Below are 26216 nucleotides of genomic sequence, written 5' to 3' on the forward strand. Positions count from 1 at the left end.
CCTCCTCTGCTGCTGTCAGCTGTCAGTTCAGTGTTGGATCAATGCAGCCCTGCTCTGACCAGTTCACCTCTAGTTTTCATCACGTCCAGCACCCATGGGTCCTTCCACCGAGCTCATAAGGAGTCCAGCTTCACATCACGTACATCCAGATCTTTGTCACGATGTACGCCTCTCCTATTTCTAAGTCTCTTTTGATTGAACTACATGTAACCTACAAGGCTGAAACACTTCATTTTACTGATGAATGTTAGTTGCAAAAACAGCATCACTTCAAAACATATTTATATTTGTATATTTGTGCTTTGAAGGTCATGAGAGGAGCTCATTTGATGGGCCATTACTGAAAACTGCTCCAACTCGCTCTCAACTGATAATGTATTCCTCCTACTAGCAAAATATTCACCCTGCTGCAGCCAGTTCTCCAGATTGGTGGATGCTGTGCCAGGGCTGCATATGCACCTCCAGTCATCACAATTACTGAACCAGTTGGACACGCCCACGTGTGTCAACACTGTGTGCTCTGGCGCTCATTACTGCTTCCCACCAGTTTAACTGAAATATAATAATCCTTGTTGACTTTTGTAGTTTAAAGGTGCATTATGTAGGAATTTGTAAACTGTAAGCTAATACTAAAAACAAATAGGGGGCAAAATATCACCAGAGTAACTGCTTATTGGTGGTAACTGTAGCTGCTGTTAGCTAGTTAGCTCTGTTAGCCATGCAGCTAGCGGTCTGGACTGAGAGCTTGGAGAAGCAGGGGAGTGTTGGTGCAAGCAACGCTAAAACTGGAGCTTTGGACCGGAACAGGCTGTGGGCTAGGAGGTTAGATATCTCCTCAACATATAACACCAGCAAAACTGTTGTTTTTTTTACATTCTGCTGCTAATTTGAGCTAATACTTTAAAAAGGTGCAATATGTTAGAATTGGCCATCTGTCAAATTCAGACTCAAAACAAACAGAGGGCAGAATATCACCGGATTAGCCGCTAACTGCTGCTAATTGTAGATGCTTTTAGCTAGTTAACGCAGTTAACCGTACAGCTAATGTTCAGACTGGGCGCTCAGGGACCAGTGGAGTGTTGGTGTTCACGCTGCTCCCGCAGGAGCTTTGGACCAGGACGGGTTGTGGTTAGCTGGTTAGCATGCAAACTTCTGTAGATATCCCTGAAACACAATACATTGACATCATAACCTCAAAACTGCTATTCACATTCTGTTGATAATTTTAGTAAATTTTTGAACATTTTAAACTAAAATTCTTCCATATTGCCCCTTTAATGTTCAACTAAAGTTCTTACACATCGCACCACAAGAAACATGTGTATCCACTTGTTACGAGGACTGTTGGCTTTATTTGTAGCTCGGTTGGCATTCGAGCGAGGCAACAAAAATGGTGGCCTAAAACAAGAGTGACAATTTCAGCTGAATTGGAAACTGCTCCACGGTGTAAATAATGAGAGTGAATGTGTTTGGACCGACCACCTGTCGCAGGTGTTTCCCTGCCTTTCAAACAGGCTCCAGGACGACTCAAACAGCAGTCAGACGGTGAGAGTGATGAAAAGAAACGTTGTAACCCACTAAAACAACCTCATATGGCAGCTGCTTCAACAGTGTTGAAAGTGAGAACAAATGCACACACTCACTCACACACACACACACACACACACACACAACAAACACCATCCACTAGTGCTGGAGTTGCCCCTCGAACGACTGCAGCTTCCTCCTGCCAGGCTGGGCTCTGTTGAAGTTGGCTGCCGCCTCATGCTTTGGCCCACGCCGGCGCTACCTGCTGCAGGGCCGGGCATCATTTCAACCTAATCATTACCAACGCCCACTCACACACACACACAAACCTTTTGTTTAACAGTGGGTAAAATCACAAAGGGCGTAAGCGCCGGTGTCACGGCTCAAAACAAAGCGAAAATTACGCTGAATGTTGGGGGCAATACGGCTGCCACGAGGCTACGCGACTGATCTCTCCTCGCCGCCTCTAACTCGAGAGCGATGGCGGCGGCGAGGGAGAGGAACATTAAAGGAGCAGAGAGGAGCTGCGAATGGCTTGTGGGAAAGCTTCAAAGGTCACCGTGGCTAATTCAGGGAGCAAGGAAGTATTAGAAAACAGCCATTAGAGCTCCACAAGGCATGATAACGTTAATGGTTAGTGTTAGTGGCGGAGAGCATGAACCCCCGTGGCATTAACAGAGTGAGCGGCTGGCTTTCACTTGGCAGATGCAGCTTGAGTCGCAGTCGTTTAATTTGCACCGACTGTATATAATTTCGAAAATAATAGAAGACGTGGGAGTTCTCACTTTTGTGCTCGTGTTTACACTCGGCGGTGTTGATGTAGGCATTCATGTGAGAGGTTGACACGTCTTTAATGAATTGACTGGTAGGATACAACTATTTGAGAGAGCATCGCAGATTTCCATCTGCTGAACGAGCATCTTTATTCGCCCAAAAAAAAAAAAAACCTTCCAGCACTCTTAATTGGCATCGCTGAGACTCCACAACACTTTTCGGGCTTGTACAGTGCGCTCGAGTTGTTAAGTGAACCTCACTGCTAGCCTCTGCTGCGCTGGCAAAACTCACTCGAGTGCACTGCATAAATGTGTGCCATGAATAGCAAAAAACCAAAGCGGGAGAGAGAGACGGAGAGATCATCAGCATAAATTCAGTTTACCTCCAACCAGGGCTTAAAAAACAACTTGATTTTTTATCGAAGGGTGCTTGTGTGTGTGTGTGTGTGTGTGTGTTAGTGAGGGGCTAACATGGGGATCGGTGGTTACTTCCCAAATTGCACCGGCGCATTAGTATGCGTCAGGTCTGTGCAGATACCTCCTCTAGTTTTACTCAAGTCAGCGGAAAGGTAGTCAACAGCACGTCAGGCTTCCTCTTCTTCTCTGCCTCTAATGGTGCACCTTCAGAAACGCTGTTTTTTTTTATTAAACATTAGGCATCCACTCCTACTCAGCGGGGGGCCATGGCTGGGAAGATTCTGCAGAAAATGGTCGCTTTGATGGACTTTTAACCCACTGTGCACAGCAACTTCCTTCAATTTTGGTGAAACACAGGGCAAAACAGTTGAATTTAGCCAGTCTACTATTTCATTGCGTGAGGGAAAATGCTGAATTATTAATCCCCTCTGCACAAAGCCTATAAAAAATACATGGTTATTTACAAGTTTGTGTGGACGACAGGGTGACATGTATAAATAATACAGATGTGGGAAGTGTCGCTGCGAGTGGAAATTCCACATAATGCGTTCATCTGCAGGAAGGAGAGTTAAAAGTGGCTGGTCAGGGAAAAGAAAGGGGGCTCGTGCATCATTTCACCTTGTATCTCGCTTGCTATCTGAGCTCCTCGCTAACGCAGAAAAACAAGGCGATAATCAGGAAGATAAAGCACGAAATGAAGGAAAAAGCTGTAAGTGCGAGGCGTGCGTGGGCCATACCTCATGATCAGACAGCTTGTTTTGCTCTTTCCCCCCTTGCTGATAATAGAGTTGGTTTTAAAAATCATCACACCGTGAACTAAACTGATAAGGCTTACTTATCTCTGTTGTTGTTCTGGGGGAAAACAATGCAGCGCCCTGTTCGAGGATCTGAGAGCAGACACCTCTCATCAGTGTCCCTTTGACTCTTTTCCAGACAATCTGATGTTAAATAAGATCCACAGCTGGGGACTTGCCGGCTTCACACTGAAATAAACGCCGCGCTCCGCTGACGCCACGTGAGCCTTTCACACACAGTGGCGTTTGGAGCTGTATTTTCAAGCCTAATCTATTTTTAATCCTCCCCCCCAACAAAACCGCTTTAAGACTTGTCACCCGCCTTCCACAGCTGTCCTTTCAATAAGGCTAATGTCAGTGGCATCCAAAAATCCTCGCCGTGCTGTTTCCCTCTGAAGTGGATGACAGCTCGAGGTTGCTGGAGCACGGCGCTTTATTTTCCTGAAACTTTTGAGAGCGTGGTTGTTTCATTGTGTACGTTATCCAGGGATGAAAGATGTGCCCGAGATGAAAGATTCGCCAGAGCTCAGTACATCTATTTAAAGAGGTATATAGTATGTGTGCATTTTCATTTTTGACAAGGGGCTATCGGCTGGAAAGATGAAGCTAATAAGAGGCTTCACATCGCGCTGTAAATTATAGGTAATTAAATCGAGCTTTGACAGGACTTTAGAAGGGAACATTTTCAAATATGTCACACTGAAGAGAATTAGCGGGTTATTAGTGGTGCTGCTGGCATCTTAGCGAGCATATGAACTATTTTGGTGTAATGGGCCTTCTAATGCCTCCCGCTGTGTTTTAACCATGTCTGGAGAATCTGCTTTTCGACAAGATAAAGGTAAATTACTCACTTACTGACTGATAATGTACAAGTCATCATTCTTCAATTATAGCTCCGCATGATTCCAATTAGGTCTCACATAATACTCCCCGAAGCCCGCACCAAATATGAGATGAAGTAAATGTGTGCTTCATCTCCCTGAGTTTGAAGCCATAAAAGCCCTCTCACAGGCCCCTTTACGCCGTGCAGCAGACTCCTGGCCCATAAATCTCGCGCTGTTCCTCCCCTTCATTCTTGATGTTAACTATCCATGATGCTCTAATCACTCTCCTCATCTCCTTTACCACATTTTCCCCTTGAGGAGCAGTTATTTACATAATCAGATATCATTCCAGCTGTCATTTATCCTTTTGAAGATTAGAGATATTGGATTTTTTTTTCTTCTTGTGCTGTTTGATAAGATCTTTATTTACTAAAGCGAGACTATATAACTTCTGAAAGAAAAAACAAAATCACAAAACTTTCTATTACAAATGAAAAGTTGGATTCATAAAACGTACCTTTGCTCAAGTAAATAAAGAAAGAGGTTTTAGAGCTACAGCCTTACTTTTGACAAGTAGCTTGTGGTGGCTACACTGTTAGCTAACGTAATTTAGGCAAAAAATACTGCTGTATTGTGAGTTTATATATAAGTACCTCACTCCTCCTGACACAAACTGCAGTCTCCCGAATGACAGTCCTGCGCCATCCCCACCCTCCTCCCTGTACTCACTTTTCACCCTTTATACTACTTCGACCGACTTCCTCCTTTGCTGCTGTAATTATTACTACAGCCACTAGAGGTCATAATATGGGTCATAATAAGCTCCTTTCATTTTCGACCTATATAGCTCTTGTTGTCTGATGAGGACAGGTGTTGAAAAGCCCATGACTGTGATTCTCCCGTCATTTGAAGACACTTAACGTTTTGTCATTCGCTGAACTTCTCAAAAGCTTTTTCACAATAAAAGCATGTAAAATGGAACTTTCACTTTCGCTATAACAATAACTTAGCATTTTACTTTTGCAAATTGTTTAATAATTGTCACTTCCCACTGTGTTTGTTGTTTAGAAAAGTTATTTGTGTTTCCCTTTAAACTCGGTCTATGATAATTTTGTACCAAACTTTGACAAAGTGGAATATGTCAGAACACAGCAAATAGAGAAAAGGGAAACTTTCCCAAGGTGTCTCCTGGCAACATGTACTGTTTGTACCCAGGCACTATTAAGGACCATCAGCTAAGCTGTGGCAGCTCTGTCACCCCTGTTGAGAGGCAAGCGCCTGTCCTTACTGCCAGACTGCTTTTGAATTATTTACCGCACACGCCACTGGTTATGGCTGGATTTTTACAACACCACAGCGCGGAGTGCTCCACGCTTACTAAGGCACAAAGCACCGCACATAAAAAAAAATAAAACAGCTCAAAGAGGCGGCGACGGAGGGCGGCGCCAGCTGTGAGCAAATAGTTGTGCTCAGTAGGTAGTTTTACAAGAGCGCTCACTGTGCATTCTGAAATTGACAATGTAATGCATTTTATCATCTTAATGTAAATGCAATGCTGTGTTGGGAACAACCTGCGCATTCAAGGTTCAGTTTTTTAATAATAAAGAAAAAGGATTGTGAGCTTTTGTGTGCTGTGTTGTCAAATCAATCACAATCAATCGAGGATGGATTTAACAAACCAGCAGCTCTAATACATCTACCCGACCACGCAGACCTCTTAAGACATGTCTAAGACCTTTGCATTCCCATGTGCATCACCAAAATGAGTTTAAAGGTCAAGTTCAGCTGAAAATTAAAATTCAGTCACTATCCACTCACCTCCATGCCGATGGAAAGTTGGGTGAAGCTTCCTAGTCCAAATATTTTCTGAAGCTTCACAGCAAAATAACATTTCAGCATTCTCCTAAACAACTGAACTAAATGGGGACTTGTTTTAAAATGTAAAAAAACAACAGAAAAAAAAACATGAAATGGCTCCAGACAGCTCTGATCTAGGTCACCAGAAGCCCTGAGATCCCAAACTGATTTCAAAAGCTATTATTTACACCTATGACGTGCGGTTGGGATTGTACTCCCACTTCAGATCGAGTGCACGCTAACGCTTTTAGCTCAGCAGCTACAATGAAGATTTCAATTGAGGAGAAAGTGTAAATAACGTTTTGTTAAATTAAATTTTCTCTTGATCTTGGATTAATGCTGGATGAGATGTATGGAGTCATTATCCGTTTTTTGTTTTTTTCAATAGTTCTTTTACATTTTAAAACAAGTCCCCATCTACCTCAGTTGTTTAGAGGATGCTGTGACGCCGTTTTGCTGTGAAGCTGCAGAATTGTCTTGTCGACTATGAAACCTCACCAAGTAGAGTTGACAGTGGCTGAATTCTCATTTTCTGGTTGAACATATCTTTCAGCAGTAGTTGTAAAAACTGCAGGACAGGAAGTCCTGTTCTATTTCAACTACCATTTCAACACTGAGAGGAGGAGACAAGTCTTGTACCTGCGAAAGCCACCTGTCAGTGCCAGCACGCCGTCCGGTGTGATCGCATGGACAGCTTCGTCAATAATGTTCCTCAGGGCTCGGGCCTCTGCTTTACTGACAGCCCTGGAGATGTCTCCATAATGCAGAAAACCTACAGGGAAAAGACCACGTGGTTATTAGTCTGGGAGAGCTGCCATCAATCATAGCCATTTGCTCTGGGGAAGTGGAGAGTCAGGGTGAATTAAAAGTAAGGTAAAATGTGATGTGTTCTGCCGGCTGATAGGAGGCGACTAGCGGTGCAGGCCTGCTGCAGACACAAGAGGATTCCAGCCACTGTAGATACGGAGCTAAATTATGATTGATGGATTGATGGGGATCTTGCTGATTTCATGCATCTCGCTTTTGTGTTGTGTTTTCTCGTTTATCTATGCCACATAAAAAGCATTTATTCCCTTTTCTTCCCTCAGAACAGAGATACACCTCCAACTAATTACAAAATATTGATATTTGCGTCTCTGCTGCAGCGAAACAAATGTACAATAATTCATGTTTCTGCTCTTTTAAGATTTACAGAATACAGCGGAGAGAGCGAGGTTCAAACACATTTCCATGTCAGAAACTCACATTACGTCTCGGCGTGAAGCAGAGACTGCAGTGTTCCGAGTGATGGATTATGACCAGCTTGATGAAGATGTCTGTCAGAATAACACAATATCAGATGGAGTTTCAAACTGAATGGAACCTGCGAGCGGTGTAATATAATGTTTTTGAATTACCGCCTCATGCAGTGCTCCAGTATGCGCACCCAGCGACATCCTGAGCGGCAAAGGAAGCCGAGAAATGATGCAGACAAATGAAAAGCTGCGTATCAGTACTTCCCTTTCAGACTTTTAAGCGTATACATTAAATGCTCTGTGGGATTTCTGTCGCTGACAACAATTGAGGCTGATGCTATCTACATGTTTGGATGCTCCGATGGTGCTCTATTCTTGTTCACTCAGCTATTTCTGTCAGATGTGAGCACAGCATCACCTCAGAGAATAATCACTGCAGATATGCTTTAAGCTTCTTTTCAGTTTCCATCATCATATGTTTGCTTCTCAGCCACACTGGTGGCGTGGCTCTGCCGAAGTCCACCTCTGCGGTCCAGATTGAAATATCTCAACACCGATTTGATGGATTGCCAATAAAATTTTACAACAGACATTCATGGTTCCAGAGAATGAAGCCTATTGACTTAGGTGATCGCTCACTTTCCGATGAGACTGGCCTTTATGGGTCACAGTGAAATGTCTCAACAACTACTGGATGGGTGCAACTAGGTGTAGACATTAATCTCCTCTGGTTTGGTGGACATGAGGTCAAAATGTGAAGTGCTACGACAATTGCTTTATGACCAAGTACCCCGAAAATGTACTCAAACTCTGGTCACCAGAGTGAGATTCCTATGAACGGACTAGCTGAAAAACCCAAACAAACCTCCTCCTACAAAGACTATTCTGGCTCTTTATACTCCGTTTCTGCTCTGCCCCGTCATTATTGTCCTCCGATGGTACTGCACCTTCATATACGTGTGTCATTTTCACGCCTACAAACCATCAGATTCACATACTGTCCTCTAGTGGACTGACTGGTCTACTACACGTTACGATATGAGACTGGGCTACGTTGAGACATTTCTATGAAATCCAAAGATTTTAATCTCATGGTGGCGAGGAAATGTCAGAGGATCATCAACGTCAGCAGGCTTCATCCTCTGGGGACCATGAGTGTCTGTGCAAACTTTTGCGGCAATCAATCCAGCACTTGTCCAAACATTTTCAGTCCTTACATTCCTCAAACTCATATTTTACACCTTTGCTCATCAGACGACGGTCATAAAATCTCAACACTCTTTCATGTTCACAACATGATAAACCCTGCTGATGTAAGTCGCCAAAGGCCTTTATTCTGACACCTTTCTCTGGAGAACTGTTGCATTTACTTCACCACAACTACTGAAGATCAAAAAGTGCCAAAGATCAAAAGCATCATTCAGACCTCGACAGTTCGGTTTCTTCAGACCGAACATCTTCACAGAGCCAACAGAGTCACTGCAGACTCTTAGTTGTTTTAATCATGTAGCTCCAAATTAATTTACTACAGCTCTGGAAAGTGTCCAAAAATATTTATCCAAAATCCATCTGTAATTAAACTGAGTGGGAATATTACAAAAGCAATAAAGGATGATTCCCCACAGAAATATAAACCAAGATAATGTGAAGGAAATCATAACTCTGCCACAGGAAGTCAGCGACCTCTCGTCGTCTTTGCTTCTGCCCGGCTAATGAAGAGAGCTCGTGGGAATTCCACAGCGAGCGTTCCCTCTCACAGTCACTATTCATTGATTTTTATTAAAAAATACCCCTGCTGCCTTTTTCTTTTGTTTTTACCCTGCTGCTATCCCTTCAGGGAACACACATACAGATAGAGCCTCTCATAAGGAGCCTCCTATGGGACCGAAGCAGACAAAAAAAATCCCAAATGAAATGAAAATGAAAGCCCCCCTGGAGAAACGTGCTCAGAATCTTTCCTGGAAGCAAACTAGAGTTGAGACTTTCAGTCTATAATTTGCGGAGTGGCAGAGGGGATTTTGTAAGATGTTGATGTACCACTTTGTTGCATCCGGTTGAGACGAATGCCGCGGTCTGCCAGAACGTCGCTGAATGAGCGCAGCCCTCCGCGGTACCACTTGTCAGCCGTCTTAGGTCCAACCCCAAACACACTTGTGAACAGCTGGCAGGAAACGAGGTAAGGACGTAATCAAGAAGACATGCTCTGAAATGACAGGCTCTTCTCAGGAGGGGTTAGCATTCAAAGTTTTCAAGAGCTCTGTGTCCTTAAGAGACGGCAAATGCAAATCACTTTCACAGCAATTTCAAAGCAGCGAGACGGAGAAAGTAAACAAATGAGTTGTTTTTCATCTACTGACCTTTAGTGTCCGATACCTTTCATCAGACAGTATTTTCTCAACATCAAACGAGCGGCCATATAGAAGGATCTCCTGCAAAACATAAAAGTAGATGATATTATTAAGGAAAAGGCAGTTGGTGTCAGCATCAGTATGTTTTCCCTGGTTTCTCTTCCATCAGCAATTAACAAATGGCCCCAAATTGCTGCTCGTTTGAAAACAGTTTCCACTTAAATCAGGTGCTCCTCGCGTCCTCATTTCCATATCCTTTCATGAAATAACGATTTTGTTGTTGTGAAACCTGGGATTAATACCGCTTTTACGGCATTCATAAAAAGCCCAAGGTGATGCTTTCTCCAGCTTCCATTGTTTTTCTCTGAAACAACTTTATTCGACATTTAATTGTCTGCCGCGCTCAGAGGAGCACCACTAATTTGCTGGTCACAGGAGCTGCTTTAACCGTCTTCATTACGTGCAGGCATAAAATCAGGCGGCAGCTATCTGGTTAATATCGACCATCTTCCATCGGTAAATTGTAAAAGTTGTTAGTGTTGAAAATGAGCCTGTATATTTGTACTTTCTTGCATTTTAAAAGGGTCAGTTCACTCCAAAATCTAAAATATACATTTTTCTGCATGTAAAAGTTTCATTCTATTGATTAATTAGTTTTTCTGGTTATTGTTTGTCCTTCTTGTTGTCATTTAATTTTTGTTGCATTTCCTCAAATTATTTAAAGGTCATATTAATAGCATTTTTATATAAACAAATAATTATCTTTTTTAAATAACACATCTTCCATTTTGGTTGAATGAGACACACTTCTTTATGTTGGGTTTATGTGGAGCTTATATTTTTCATGAATATTTTAAAGAAAAATCTGCATTTTTGATGAAAATATCAGCATTTTTTTCAATAGCTTCCAGGTCATTTGACCCATTGACTCAAAATCAATATAGATAGTTAGTTGGCCACATAGCTAAGCCAGCTAGCGTTATAGTTTAGCTAAGGAGAACGCCATAAATGTAAGCTGGCTAACTAAGCTGGCTAACGTTATAGTTAAGCTGAGGAGAATGCCATAAATGTGTACATCCTGTGCCGAGAACGAGCATTATGTCCATGTATAGATGCATACTCCGTCTGCACGGCGATATGGTTCGCGGGTGTAAAAAGAAAATAGTTCGGACGTGAAACTGCTCACAAGGTTTGGAGGATTTTTTGCCATCTGGTTCCATTTTATTGGAGAGACAGCAGACATCTCTACGGATGATATCTCCAAAACTCATCAACTCACACCAGAACAATCTACAGTAGATGCATAGATAGCACTGCAGGTAAGAGAAAAAATATGTGTTTTTGATTTTCGGGGTGAACTGTCCCTTTAAGCTTGTGCACAGAGGGATGACATCTAGTATCAATGAACCAGTGAACCCGAGATCCAGACTGTGAGTAAAGCGTATTTTAAAGCAGCCCTCACTGCTCAACGATGCATCCACCCGTCCACCTCTGCTTTTCAACCCTCGAGCTAAGGCCAACCTCAAACGCAAGGATAATGCTTCGACACACTCGGCGCTCCAGGGGAGACACACAGCTTCACAGGCACGACGTCTCTCGCACACACAGAGAACACATACTGACTATTCATCCCCAACTCCGCCTCAGTGCTCTGAGATTTTCATGTCAGTAGGTTTATATCTTTTCCCCACTTTGGATGTTCAGTCAGCAGCGAGCGGTTCAGTCGCTGCTGACAGAGCGTCACTCCGATGTTCACAGGCACATCAAGCGTTTTGTTTTTACTCTGTTCGGTTTCACTTTGTTTTTTCGTGTCGTGTCATTTTGTTTTGAGCCAGGATCTTTTTTTAAAGAGAGAACCTAGTGGGAGAAAAAAAAAAAAAAAGCCTCACCGCTGGGTGTACGTCTGAATCATGTAAGAACAACAACAGGGAGAGGTCATTCACGGCAGTCTAATTTGGTCTCCTGGGACATTTATGTTATTTTGTTTAATGAATCTGCCTCGGTGCTGACAGACTTGTCAGATTTTGAAACTTGCTCTGAGACCCGCTGTGTGTATGTTAGGTTTAATGTGTCAGAAAGCTGCACAGCAGAGCTCACCTCGCTCTCCTACAGGGACTCTGCGTTCTCCTCGAGCAAACACTTCTCGACACTTTCCCCGACAACTTGCCATTGATGATTTCTGCCCTGAGCGCGGCTGTAGGTGAGGAGTGTGATTGCCGAGTGACCCAGTAAGACTTTTTTTTTATCCAGACGAGATACATTTGTGTGATGCCTGTCAGTGTGTGTGCTCATGTGTGAGGCGAGTTTCGGTACCGTGTCTGTCTAGGACTTGGGAATTTCAAAACTACTTTTGATATCTTGTTGGAAGATTGAACTCGGCATTGAGTTTTTCTGACCTTCAATGACTCACAGCAAATGTGTTCTGCAAGATGAAATTCCACTTCGATGTCACCTCGAGAAAAGCATATTTGTGCAGATTGGCATTGTTAGAAGGAGACGGACTGAACCACACTTTTCTTGACAGCGCACTGAAACAATCTGCACACAGTTTGAAGTAACAGCACCATCATCACCCACCAGTAAAGTGTGGTGGGTGATGATAGAGGCGGTCAGGTTCTCCCCAACATTGCTAAATGCTTCTCCTCCTTATAGATGTTGTTTACTGTTTTACTTTGATTATATTTGGCGGACCCTGCCACCTTTCTAGCTTCAAACAGTGTTCTGGGGACCTTATTTTCCTCTGAGAACAGCTTGTTTATCCACTTATGGAAAAAATAAACATTTCTGAGTTTGTATAATTACCTCATTAATATTGTAAATATGAAAATTCTGAGTTTGAATTTCTTCTCCAAAACTACACAGGGCCCCTTTAAAGGTCTAATTTGAAAGAACGTTGATTATTGAGTCAGATATCAACTTTGTTAGAAACTGGACCTGACTTCCTTACACTGTCTGTGACGCTCAGTCCTGAGCCCACTGGGTCTGGATGAGGATGTAAATCTTTCAAAACAAGACAAAAATACATAGTTTATGGGGGTTTTTTTTTTCAATAATTCTCGAGCCAGCTCACTCAAACAGGAATAAATAGTTCATTTGTTTGAGACTATTTTCAGCTGGGAATTAACAGGCTACAGGCTTTGTGGGATTTGGTTAAAATAAACTACAGTGCCCATGTTTATGGTAATGAGGGAACATGTCACCCAGTGCACCAGTGTGGCTCATTGATGTGTTTTAAATAGTTTAACAATGGAGCTCTATGGCACAGAGGAATAAGATGTAACAGGCTATCCTTCTACTTCTAGCCTCCTTGCTTGGACCACGCCCATCTTTCTGATCTCAGCTACAGTTTCATGACTGCATCTTGCACGTTTGTGACGCTATCCCGCCACCAAAGATCTGTCCAGTTCCTGCTACAATCAGTGTCTCCAGGACCACATTTTACCACAATGACACACACATACACACACACATAAAGACACAGAGACTTACAAGTTGAAAACCTTTCCAGCTAATGCTGCTGCGGCTGGAAGTTAACAGACAACATTTGATTTACTTTGACACATTTTTTTTCTGTGACTCATGGTAAATAAGAGTTGTGAATCCAAGCTGACTAATGGTGCCATCCGTGGCAACAAGTCGAAAACATTGTGGTTCACTGTTATATTAAATATATAATGTGCAATATTTCCAGATTAAAATGTCCAAACATGGCCTGGTTATGTTTTGTATTTTGTAAGTTGTCTTCTTGCATTATCTTTAAAATCTTCTCGGTGTTTTATCTCATTCATCACACAGTTTAATCTTATAGCTGAACATTTTCCAAAGTGTTATCCAAAATGTTCAGATTGACTTTCTCCTTCAAGGCAGCCACTGATTTTAGATCATTTCACAGCGGCATGAAAATCAAGTCAAAGAGACCCGAAAGTTGTGTGGTGACAGAAGTGATCCATCACATTAAACATTGCATTACTTATTATTTGCAGACACAGGCTGATTTTTAAAACTCTCTTTGTTTGAAAAATTGAGAGTCGGGCTCTCAAAACGTTGCCTTCACAAGCCGTGTTGTCAGTAAAATCAAATCCAGCGGATGAAACATGAGCAAAACATTTGCTGTCCTATCCATTTAGTGTGGCTGCCCAAATTAAACACTGTTGTTTGATGACAACTCAACTCTCAACACGTAATACAGATGGATAGGCTGTCAGCTGCACTCTAAGACTCTGCATGCAGACTCCTACCTCCATCACTGCCTTACTGTGCTCCCCGAGGCAGGGCAGGTTGCGAGTGGCGTCCAGGCACCGCACCTCCCCGGACAGACTCTTCAGGACAGATGCAGCTCTCCTGAAGGCCAGGCATGGACCCTCGATCTCGTTTAATTCATAGCTCTCTGCCAAGACTTCAAAAGCATCCTAGAGGGAGAACAGGTGAAAGGAGAGAGAAGAATTATGTAGGAGCAAAGATAAGATGGGGAAAATATAAATTTCCACCTGTGAAGTCATGTATAAAACATGAATCAACCCTTCTTTAAAGCATTTAAACAAAGAAAGGCAGAGAAAATCCAGCAAGGAAGGACACCCAGCAAAGATGTGTCAGGTGTTCATTCACATGTGAGATGCACTGAACCATACAGGAAACCAGAACTCCCACCAGTCCCCCCTCTTCTTCCTTCATCACCCCTCTCTGTCTCTGCCCCCGTCCTCTGTCACTGTACAGTAGGACATGCTGCATGTTGATTTTCTTCTGGATGACCGGACAGAGACATTAGAGGCTGAACACCAGACAGGAACCTGTCATTTTCCACTTGTTCACAACAGGCTCCCCTGGGGAGGCAGCCGTGACTTCCCCTTTACAAAGGCGACACGTCTAAACACTCGGATAGGCTGCAGTCATGATCCTGGGACGGATGAATCTAGCAGAGAGCGGCCTAAAAAACGAGAACACAATTCTGCCAACCCCACACAATCCTTACTTTCTTATTTTATTTTAAAAAAGATGCAATATGTAAGAATCGGCCACCAGTGAAATTCATACTCAAAACAGCTTACTGCTGCTAACTGTGCACATTAGCTAGCTAGCTCAGTTAGCCATGCAGCTAGCTGTACCGACTGGGCTCGGGGACTAAGGAAGTGTTAGTGTTTACACCGCTGGCACAAGAGCTTTGGAGCAGAATGGGCCAGGGCTAGCTGGTTAGCATGCCAACTTTAATAGATATCTCTGCAACAATATATTTACATCATAACGTCAAAGCTACTGTTTCATCACATTCTGTTGATAATCTTGGTAAAGTTTTGAACATTTTCGACTACAATTCCTACATATTGCCCATTTATTTATTTAGCTATTATAAGCAGTATTTTATATTAATAACAGATCAAATGACTACAGAAAGAGAAAGGGGTCTCTTGTAGTGACGATCCAATGGATGTCCCTACAGTCCCCCGTAGCACCACGGAGCATTTTAGTGTCTTTCAGCTGATTGTTTCCGCTCGCAACTTTACTGTTCTGGTTCACTCTCACAGTTCTCATCAGGATTGTTTCAAGGCACAGCGATTTTTAGCAACAAGCTCTAAAAACCGACCCAACCTGCCCAACACCAAACGGCTGACAAACAACATCAGCAACTACCTGCATGGTAAACATTTAGCAGCTAAAGACTCAACTATGTCTTTCAGGAGTTGGTGGAGATAACCAGAGCTGAAAGGAGTTAATATTGGACTCAGATGTTTTGGTTGGCCAGAAACATGACTCTAAATTAATGCCAAGAGACCTTTACACAGAGGGCAACAACATGAACAGTGGCTCTGCTGTGTGTCCTGGTAAGCCATGACAGGGTGACAGTGAGCAAGCCTGCACAAAACCACTCAGGCATCATTAATTGTGTTATTAACACTCTACTATGATCAGTCAAAATGTCAGCTGTGAAAAAGGCCTTTTGGTGCAAGTCTGCTGGATGTGTTTGCCATAAAAGTGGCACACACAAAAAAAGTTAAGGCAGGTTTAATGTTAGATTTGAATCTGCATTAAATACAAAATAGTGTGAGAATGCTCGGGATTAATATAATGATTCATATGAGTCACACTACAGTGTGTGCTTAAGTACTCTACATTCTACATTTAACTGCAAGTCCACAATGCATTTACTTAATTAAAGCACAAATTATGGCAATTAATATTAAATGAGCAATAACACAAAATGGTATAGTATATATATATATATAAAAAATACTGAAAAAATGTATGATTTTTCCAATCTGGTAAATGGTGGATTGAATGTATGAGGGTGGATAAAATAAGACTAATGGTATTTTTGCTAACAGCTTTGTGAGGCACAGCAGCACTTAGAGGTAAATGCTAAGGTGCAACATGCTTTTAGTGACAACTAACTGGTTAATGTTCATCGTAGTTTTGCATGTTAATACGCTGCCTGTTGTGGTTGAGACAAAAAGGAACAAAATGGTAAGAAACCACAACAGGCAGGTAGAAAAACAAAAAGCAAGCTTTTTTAAATAAAGCTGACATTCATGAAACAAAAGGCAGGCAAAAAGGCTGGTAGAAGAAGAGGAATAATCCAAGAGCAAAAGAACTAAACCAAGTACAAACCAGGATAACATGAGGACACAAGCAGCAAACGCAGGTAAAACACGGGGAGTAGACAGGACCAGGTAACAGAGGAGACACATAGGAAGTAGACACAGATGAACCAACAAAGACTGATGGGAAAACACATCCTTAAAGACACAGGAATGATTAACTAATGGAAAACAGCGTCAACAACCTCTAATGGCTGTACAGTAGTAATTATCACAGCTGCAAAGAAGGAAGTCAGTTAAGGGAGGTTGAGGATGGACTGTGGACTTTCATTAAGGAGTCCACTGTTCATGTCCAGTTTTCCAAAAGTCAACGGTGAGTTCTTATAGCCTACTTACATGTATCGCTGTAGAGCCGTAACGATCATGTCATTTTGGGAACGCTGACAATCGACCTATTCGGTTGTGTAGGTATGAGAATGTGTAAGTAATTCGATAAATCAAGTCACATGAACGTCTGTACAAAATGTTTCAAAGCCAAAGCCTTTCAGGTCCAAAGCCGAACTGTCCACTCCATTTAGTGTCTCCTGCAACACCTAGCAGTCATTTCTTAAGATACCCAGCTTTCATATAAACAGATTCTATTGAATGAACATTTTTACAATGTATTGTTTTTGCGCTTTAAGAGACTGAAGTGAGAATAAAACACTTCATGAAACAACTTCTCTGTCACACTTTCTAATACTGGCACGCAGCTGAACATTTGGCACCGTGTTCAGCTGGACCGCTTCACGGTCGGTGCCGCCGCTGAAGTGATGAGCTACTGTTGCGGAACCGAGCGGAGGAAAACATGTCACCACAGGAGAGATGGATCATCAGTGTGGGCATTCATTAGCCAAACAGGTAATATTTTCGTGTGGGCTATGACAAAACATTTCAGATAGAATTGCTGTCTGAGGCGGAGCAGGTTGGTGCCGTGAGGAATAAAGAGCTGCAGGTGGGGCTGTGCGTAATAATATGAGGACAGCCATCATTTCTAATAGGCACCACTTTCCTGGAAAATTGCAGTATTTCTTTGGAGCAAATTCTCAGACATAAAGAGCCAGGTATACAGGGTCCACCTATTCAGCCACCAGCTTAAGACACATCAACAATAAATGTTCAGAACAGTATATGAATGTTTATTTCAACTTTGAGGGGAAAGCAACTTCATACAATTATCACATTTGACTCCTTCATAGAAGCACATCAGGCTAAGTGCTTATGTGTCGCTGCATGAATATCCTCAGGTTATTCTTGGCAAAACATCCACGCATTTTGTGTTATGGGCTTCTTTAAATGAGGGATGTGATAATTGCATTCCCTTTTTTCTTAAATTTATAATGTGCTATCTCACTATGTAGTTTTAATTCGCTGTGTTATTACCCCGCACGCCTCCTCAAAATCTCTTTTCCAACCCATAAATTTTATTATTTGCCTCAGAGGAGAAGCTGCTATCTTGTCATTTGTCTTCTTTTGAGAAAACCTCTTACGGTAGACCAAAATCCTTCTTTAATTCCAATGCCGTGAGTGGATGTGGGATATTATGTTCATTAACGCCAATTCTATACAACACCAACACGGACAAACAACAACTGAAGGTGTCTGCAAAGCTGCTTCGTATGTAAAATGATTTATTTTTTATTCGTGTAACACAGAAGCCCGTTTCTAAACGCTCAGAAATGAGCCACCTGTTTTCACAACAAAGGGTCAAACAGAATGAGTGGAATAAAATGACACCCATCAACAGAGACGGTCCTCTCAGTTTGTCCACTACATCAAAGAGACCTCGACAAAAGGACAATCATGCTGTTGTTACTCTTCCAAAATCTGGGGCAGTCAGAAAAAGAGAAGGGATGCGTATTGTATATAAATAAAGGGATAATGCTGCCCAATTTCATTCTCTCCTGCAAGGCTTTCATAGTGTTGCACTTTTTTTACATAAAACAAGGTGACAGAAAAGACAGAAAGGAATCTTTATAGAGAAATTCAAAGCCTGCAGACTTTCTCAGCTCAGCACACCTGGTCAGTCAATGCATGAAAGAGGGCATGATTGCGTAAATTGTCGTAGTCAAGCCTTCATTAAAGATATATGTAACCCATGTCTAAAAATAACTACATCTGTTGTATATTTTGTTAAGTCGTGTGCTTATATTATCCAGAACTGAAAAATCGGCAATTTCATTCAAGATAACGGTTCGCTTCCAACCCAGTCGTCATTTCTGCAAACCAAAGTTACATCTATACTTACAGGTCCCTGGATATTTTTGATGAGGGACCACAGCGTTTCAACATTTGTCCAATACTGACGTCATTCACTCATTGGATATCAGACAGACGGGGCTGATCCAGATTCTAGTCTGCATCTAGCGCTGGACCATGAAACCGCTGTAAAGTAGCGCGAGACACGTCACCGATCCAGATTCCATTCCACATCTTACCATGAAGCCGCAACAACTTTCTGCAACTGAGTGATCGTGCATCTGTGGATTTGCCCATGCCTAGTTTATAGCAACAGAGCTGAAAAAAGACACTTCTGTCACGTTTCAAAACTAGAACCCAAATGCAGACAGAGAGGCGGTATAACAATAAGTGAGCTCTAATGAGCTTATTCTCCAATCCGTAATCCAAAATGCAAAAGTGCAAACAATAAAACGCATGCGACAAAAACCAACAACAGAAGACAGGCAAAGGAAAATAACAAAGTGATGCAAAAACTGAGGACAAACCAGGAGCACAGATGAACCAACAAAGAGTGAGAGAGGGACCACACAGGCTAAACTAACGAGGGGATGAGGTGCAGGTGGAGAGACACTGGGGACAGGGCAGTGCTAACGAGGCTGATGTGAGACAGGTGTGGGGGGACAATCAGACTGGGGAGGAGCGCAGGTGAGCAGGAAGTAGAGAGTAACAACAAGACACAGTGAGGATGTAACTACAAAATAAAACAGGAAATCAACAAACCAAAATAAAGCAAGCCATGCACCAAGCAACATCATGATCTTTTCCTAACCCTACCCAAGTGGGGTTTCTGCTCAAAACTAACCGGGCCATAAAGCACAGCATTGTGAATAGAAAACAAGACTACACATACTGTAAAATAAAAAATCAATACACTACCTTGTCTGTGAACATTTCTACCTGGGTCATGCACATAGATTTTTATCAATGGTGGTTGGCTTTTGATTTGTTCTGATTAAGAGACCCGTAGCAGCAGAAATTACACACTGTGCATTTAAATTCTGGAGTAGAAAAAGGTGTGGGGGTTGAGTATTCAGACGTTGTTGGAGTATCTCTTAGGATATATCTTAGTGAGGCTCTAACAAAACGGGCAACTGAGCATGTAATACCTTGTCTAAAACCTTAGATATCACAAGGAGGCAAGGTAATAACCGATGACATTTGGGTCAGCGTTTCTATTATGCTAACTCTTGCATGCTGCTACTCTGCCCTTTATGTAGTGCATGAATTAGTTATGTTTGCAAAGAAGACAATAATAGAAATACATATCAGTGAAATACCATACATGTCACAGTGCACAGCGCCTGAAGGACAAATACTAAAATCCACTACAGGGACTCGTGCTGAAGAATTCTAAATCCAGGACCTGGACTTGATGCAGCCCAGCGTGAGCTCGGCACAGACTCGGCTGTATTTATGCCTTCCTCTCCTCTCCTCTAGCCAAGCCGCGATCTGAGGTCACTGCACCACCCGCTGTCCTGTGTAGACATGCAGCCTCAGGTCAGCGAGCAGCAGACTTTAGTCCAGCTCACCCAGGAGACGCACTGACCCGTTTACTAGAGCACATGGAAAGGGAACGACTCTTTATATCCCAGCAAGCACAGCACACACACATACAACACATACACAAACACACAAACACACACATGCAGCTGGACTCTCTTCACAGCATGCGACAAATAGGAGAAGCAAGCTTGTAATTGGATGGGTGATAGGGCACGCTTGTGTTGTGTGAGTGTTCAGTGTGCAGGGTTTGTTACATGTAGTTTGTCCAGACGCGTTCTGGCTTTACTGGTTCGGGCTCCCAGCATCAGTTAAACTATGAAAAAGACTATATATTTTAGTATATACATTAGTATAAGAATGTCTTGTACTGTGAGCCCAACACAAGATTGCCTGTGGGGAAAATGAGCTTGATCAAATCAAAACAAATGCAAACTGATTAGCATCTGTGCCCTTTCATTCCCTTTCTCTGCTCTCTGCTAAAAATAAAGGTATAAAACCTGAGAGCTTGTGGAAATAATATTCACATGCCTTAATTTTAACTTGGATTCACAAACAGAAATAACTAAGGTGCCTGTCAATGTTGAAACAATCTAACTGCATCTGCAATCTGCATCTTATAAATCTTTTCCAGTCTTTTAACTAAGCTAAGCTAACAACAATCCTATACTACACCCTCAGAGATAAAATATGATGCCAGTCATCTTGTTTAAAGATGCTCTAGTTAATATACTTATCAAACTATAAGACAGAAACCTCTGTCTGTCTGTCTGTTATTCGTATATCTTGAGGACCATTTATCTGATCTACTTCAAAATTGGCAGGTTTGTTATTGAGGAGCCAAGGATGTGCAGTGTTGAATTTGGTGCAATTTGTATGCGTGACACTCTAAATATTAATAAATCTTTAAAAACAGTGAATGCCGCACTGTGCAGCAGCTAGTAAGCACAGTTAACCGTGCAGCTAGCAGTCGCTTTAGCTGACTCTGCCTGGACTGCGAGCTCGGAGCACCTGGGAAACTTCGGTGTTGTTTTACAATCAGGCTATCAACTCTTAGGTTACAAAGTGGCCCTGAAGCTTGCTGATTAGCATGCTAACTTCCATCTAACGTCTCTGACAAAACGTCAATACTGTTATTTCTTCACATTCTGCTGATCATTTCAATTCATGTATGTAATGTAAGAACCAAAATTCTTACATGTTGCACCTTTAATCTAGTGCTCTAAAAAGTGCTAATGTAAACAGGAAATTGTTTGCTAACACCATTGACATAACAACTATGTCAGTGTTTTTATGCTGCCCCCAAGTGGTCAAAAAACTGTAATATTTCAGATTTTAACTTCAAAATGATGCAAAACGATGGTGTATTTCTTTAAATCAGGCGATATTTTCTTGATACCAGAGAAGTGAAATAATTGCTTTGCTGCTTGTTGTTGCAAAATCGCATTCAGCAGACCACCAAATTATAATTTTCTCACCCGCAGCAAAACTGGATTTTAAGATCTTACACACTGACGCACACTCTCTGCAGCCAGTCTGTCAACTGTCATGTTGTCTTAGCAGCTGCATGGAGTCAGCACTGCAGGCTTCAAAAACCCACCCAGTATATTCGTTTATCTAATTAATGAAGAGTTAAGGCTGGTAGGGGGACTTGGTGCGCGGGGACGTTGATATAGCACGCCGATTTACCCCCCGCCACTGGATATCACGGACATGCCTGCGAGTCGTGTTCGCACAGCAGCCCGCCTCTCTGCATGCACAAAAAGAAACCATGAAAGGAGGTCAGAGAACCCACTGAGAAGAGTTTTAACACGATTAATAGCGAGGAGATGGATTTTATCCATCCCACATCTAATGAATAAATAGTGGACATAATTCTGGAGGTTTTTTCTTCCTTCATGCAATATTAAGGAGTATCTCCGATGACACAAAGAAGTTTAACTTTTGTTTCCACGAATTCCTTCACAGTAAAGTCGAGAACATTCTAATACGAAATATAACAAAATTTGTCATGTAGATAAAGTATTAAAAACCTGCAAACAAGTACTGAACAAGCACTCGCTTCTGATCCTCAGCTTTCTGTTTGTTAGCTCTTTAAGTTGTGAATGTTAACTCCACTGAGGGCTGGAGGGTATCAGTCTGATGCATTTAAGGTTCAGTGCCCCCATACCCCCTCCAACCATCTCCTCAGCCAGGCGTTCCTGCTATCAATACATTGGAGGCCTTGTGCTGAAGGGAGACAAATTCAGAATGTTTTGCCCTTTCTCTCTGCGCCTCCTCCCCTCGCTAACTCTTTCTTTGCCTCCCCTCATTAGTCTCCCAAACTGCGTCTGCTTGTACATTTTGGTTTGTGTGTTGCCATCAGAGAAAAGCCATTCGATGCTGCACGTCAATCAGCCCAGACACAAATGTCAATTTTTGTGTCGGCGTACATCAGGCTTATGGTAAAATTATGACAGCAGAAGACTCATGGCTATGCAGATAAAAAAAAAAAGAAAAAAAAACAGGGTGTAGGCTTGACTTGTGTGTACATGCACAAAGACAGTGTGGAATTTCCCATTCACAGCAAGAGCAAGACAGCAGGAGACAACAAGAGTACGAATGGGGTGTTGTTAGACATAACAAAAGGGCAGGGAGAAGTGCTACGGGAGGGAAAGAGTGTGAGATGGTGAGGGATAAAGAGGGAGCAGGGATGAATAAATCAATAGTGCATGGCTGTGGAATGAAGGGCCGATTGCTGCCGGTGTGTGATTGACACCTCACTGGGGTACTGTTGCTGAGATGATGCACATCCTCTCTTCCTGATCCTGACACCTCTCTGCACCACCTACTTCCTCCTCCTGCAGCAGCACACCCTGCTGGCCCCGGATGCTCCTCCCTCCTCCCCTCCATCCCGAAAACACTGCAGGTTGTTTCCTCCAACTCTTCCTCTGTCTGTCTAATGGATCCTTCTACGCGTCTGTGCACAAACAGCACGCACCGGGATGATCACATCGGTGCACATATACAATAATACACTATTAAAGTCTCTGGGTGTTTGCCTCGCAATGTGTATCATTGTCACAACATTTGTTCGGTTGGTGGAATAAAGTTTGTGGCCAGGTGCAGTGACCTTAACAAACATACTGTGTGTTAATTAGCTCCTTAATTTAAAGGTGCAATGCGTAGTTTTGGGGAGGAAATTTTAATCGGAAGATCTTTTTTGTGCCTTAACAAACAAAATAAGCAAGCTGTCTTCATTTCCATGACTGAATAAATGACTTGAAGGACACAGTCTCGTACAATCTCACACTGTTTTACTTTGTTTATATGTGGCGGACCCTGCCACCTTTCTAGCTTCAAACAGTGTCATGGGGATATTATTTTACTCTGGGAGCAGCTTGATTGGAAAACATAAATATTTCTGAGTTTGTATTATTACCTCATTAAAATTGTAAATATTCAAATTCTGAGTTTGAATTTCTTCTCCAAAACTACATAGTGCCACTTTAAGATAGGTTTGACAGATTATTTTGGAAGCATTTTTTACATATGGAGGAATCTGATAAGATCCTGACAGCAATCCAAAAATCAGACGCTCTGAAAAAAAAAAAAAATCCAGTACTTGTCACTTTTTAAGGCCTTGTTTCCTTCGGTTGATATGAAACGACAGCCTACCTGTCTGCCCGTGCACTCATTGAGCATGGCTGGAGTCTTCCACAAGGCTAGGTAGAGGTATTGCTAAAGCTGTTAGCATGAAAGTGCAGCCAAAATTTCCCAGTACTAACACGCTAGCCTGATAGCGGTGACACACCTACAGCAGTCAGGAGTAGGCTAACTGTTGTACCAGGTAGAGTTTTCAGACTTATGTACATAGTGACCGCTATTTTGCTCTGGTTTTATATGACTGTTGCATCTGACGGAGTTATTTATGTATTTATTAGACTAAAAAGCAAAGAGAGCTTGTTGAACGTGGTAAACTAGCTGCTAACATTATGTCTCCTAGCTGGCCAACGAGAGCAACAGGGCAGCCATCGTCATTGCATAACATGAATCAATAGCGCCTCATTTAATTTGAGCCAAGAGATTCCAAGTTGAGGAACCGGGCTGTTTCTGCTCCTGATAAATGCATATCTTACCATGCCAAGAATAATCGTCCTTCTTACAAATGGTTGTCCTGGACAGTTTATGGTCCCCTGTTGAGAAAGTTATGCAGATTTCTATTCGCTCTGCAGTCTGCATCCGTGACATCAGATACTGCCTCCAGGGGACTCAGGGCATCATCGAAGGCCTCAGGTCTAAAAGTCTAGTGGTCGAAGCTTTAAAGCTACAGGTCATCAAATACTAATACTGAAATGCTTTGTCACACCACTTGGCATCGCACACAGAAGATTGAACAGCGATCCCCTGGATGGAAGTCCTGTGCTTAACCTGTCCATCTCCTCTATTTGTTGACTTTGTCACTCTTTGTGCTACACTGGGTTACCCAATGGAAATGGACAGCAGGAGCAGTTGAAGTAATATAAAGAATAAAAAATAAAAACATCCCAGGATGTCAATTTGAAGACAAACTCATTAGGTAGCGGTTGCTAGGTGACAGCTGGCCAGGCTTGCCATGACACAGAGGTGCATGTACCAAAAAGATGGACTACAGTCTTCTACTGTATGTTTGTTATAGATTAGCAGCCGGAGCCTCTGACACCGCTCGTCTGGTTTGATAATGAGTGAGAGCCTGTCAGCACGTTATTGACAACATGAATGAAGGAGCATCGGTAATCTATATCTGGCCACTTTCCAACACTCTGACAGAGTCTACATGACTGGACGGCAAGGACACCAACCAACTAGTGCCAAGTGCAGTATATCTTCAGTGTTAAAGGGCATATTGGGTCAACATTTTCATGTAGACAAAAATAATACATCTAGAGAACTTGGAGAATAAATGCAGGTAAATAATGCAGAATAATAATATTTGTCAGGTCGAAAATTATTGTTTTGTTCATGTCTGTGTAAGAATTCTGATAGTTGGTTCCAGTTGATTTCTACCTACAGTATGTGGCCATCATACTGTACTGCCTGAAAGTTAGCCAGGTAGGATTAGCAACATTAGCATAAGTTTCATATGGTAGGCCTATCTGTGTTTCATCAGCATCAAGAGTCTTGGTTGTTGCCAGTTTGTGGGAAAAAAATGTAAAAATTGTTGATTCCTACCTATACTCTACACCCTAATGTTAGCTAGCTAGCAACATTAGCATTAGCAACGTTCATGTTATCTAGCATTAGCAACATTAGCATAATCTAGCATGAGCAACATTAACGTTTGCTAGCTAGCAATGTTAGCTAGTGCACAAACTAGCAACCACAGCGGTGTTGTAACATGAATGCAATAGAAGGGGGAGAAGGAGACCCACATTTAGTGGCTGGATGTTATAAATTACACATTTAAATCTGAATTATGAAAATATCTATAACTGAGAACCAGCACAGTTGCTCCACAGTTTGTATTCAAAAGAAAAACCTTTGTGTTCACATTTAGCATTGAAATGGAGGAGATAATTATTAGCACATAGAAACAATAATAGCTGCGAAGATAAAGACAGACATCACACTTATATAAACACATTTTTAATGTATCTCAGGTTCCTGAAAGGTTTTTCATCAGACATGTATTCACCAGCATTACATCATTACTGTGCCTTGCAATCAAGCAGACGGCTGGAGATCAAGGATAGCTTTACCATTGTGGATCAATAGCTTGCCCTCATTAGCTACACTGCACTGTATTGTATACGTAGATCATATCCTGTGTCGAGTGGTTTGTTGCACATTTCTGAACAGAGAATTGATTTGAAGTCAAAGGACAGGGCAACTCCTATTTTTTAAAATTTATTTCAGGTAATTGCATTTCTGCCTCTGCGGAGTGTTTCACCTGTGGCTCCAGCTCACATTGACAACAACCTTTCTCTCTAATCAGAAAGTCTTCTTTGATGTGGCTTTATGTGGGGATAATGAGTTAATCATGGGGATAGGGAAATTGAGTGGGACTGCTAATTATGGAGTTAATGCTGTGGAAAGAAACAGGGGATAAGAGATTGAACAGCCGTCCTCCCCAGGTGAGGCGTGCGTGGGTGCGCACATGCGAGCACATGTGG

General features: G+C 42.2%; 1 protein-coding gene across 4 annotated transcripts in view; it reads right to left on the minus strand.

Moving 5' to 3' along the window:
- The window catches only part of dntt (deoxynucleotidyltransferase, terminal), an 82998-nt gene that overhangs the window by 47975 nt on the left and 8807 nt on the right, over positions 1-26216 (minus strand). For 2 of the 4 annotated variants that reach the window (XM_084375178.1, XM_084375177.1), the window contains exons 1-5: positions 18783-19096; positions 14014-14184; positions 9785-9856; positions 9465-9588; positions 6832-6964 (exon numbers count right to left, since the gene is read on the minus strand). In XM_084375178.1, the coding sequence (XP_084231304.1) occupies positions 6832-6964; positions 9465-9588; positions 9785-9856; positions 14014-14184; positions 18783-18824 (542 nt within the window). In that variant the 5' untranslated portion in view covers positions 18825-19096. Of the gene's footprint in view, positions 1-6831; positions 6965-9464; positions 9589-9784; positions 9857-14013; positions 14185-18782; positions 19097-24203; positions 24453-26216 lie in introns of those variants that run through there. The other 2 variants (XM_084375179.1, XM_084375180.1) reach the window with 2 other exon arrangements.

This window comes from Pagrus pagrus (genome assembly GCF_965226575.1).
Source record: "Pagrus pagrus genome assembly, chromosome: 15".
Classification (NCBI taxonomy): Eukaryota; Metazoa; Chordata; class Actinopteri; order Spariformes; family Sparidae; genus Pagrus; species Pagrus pagrus.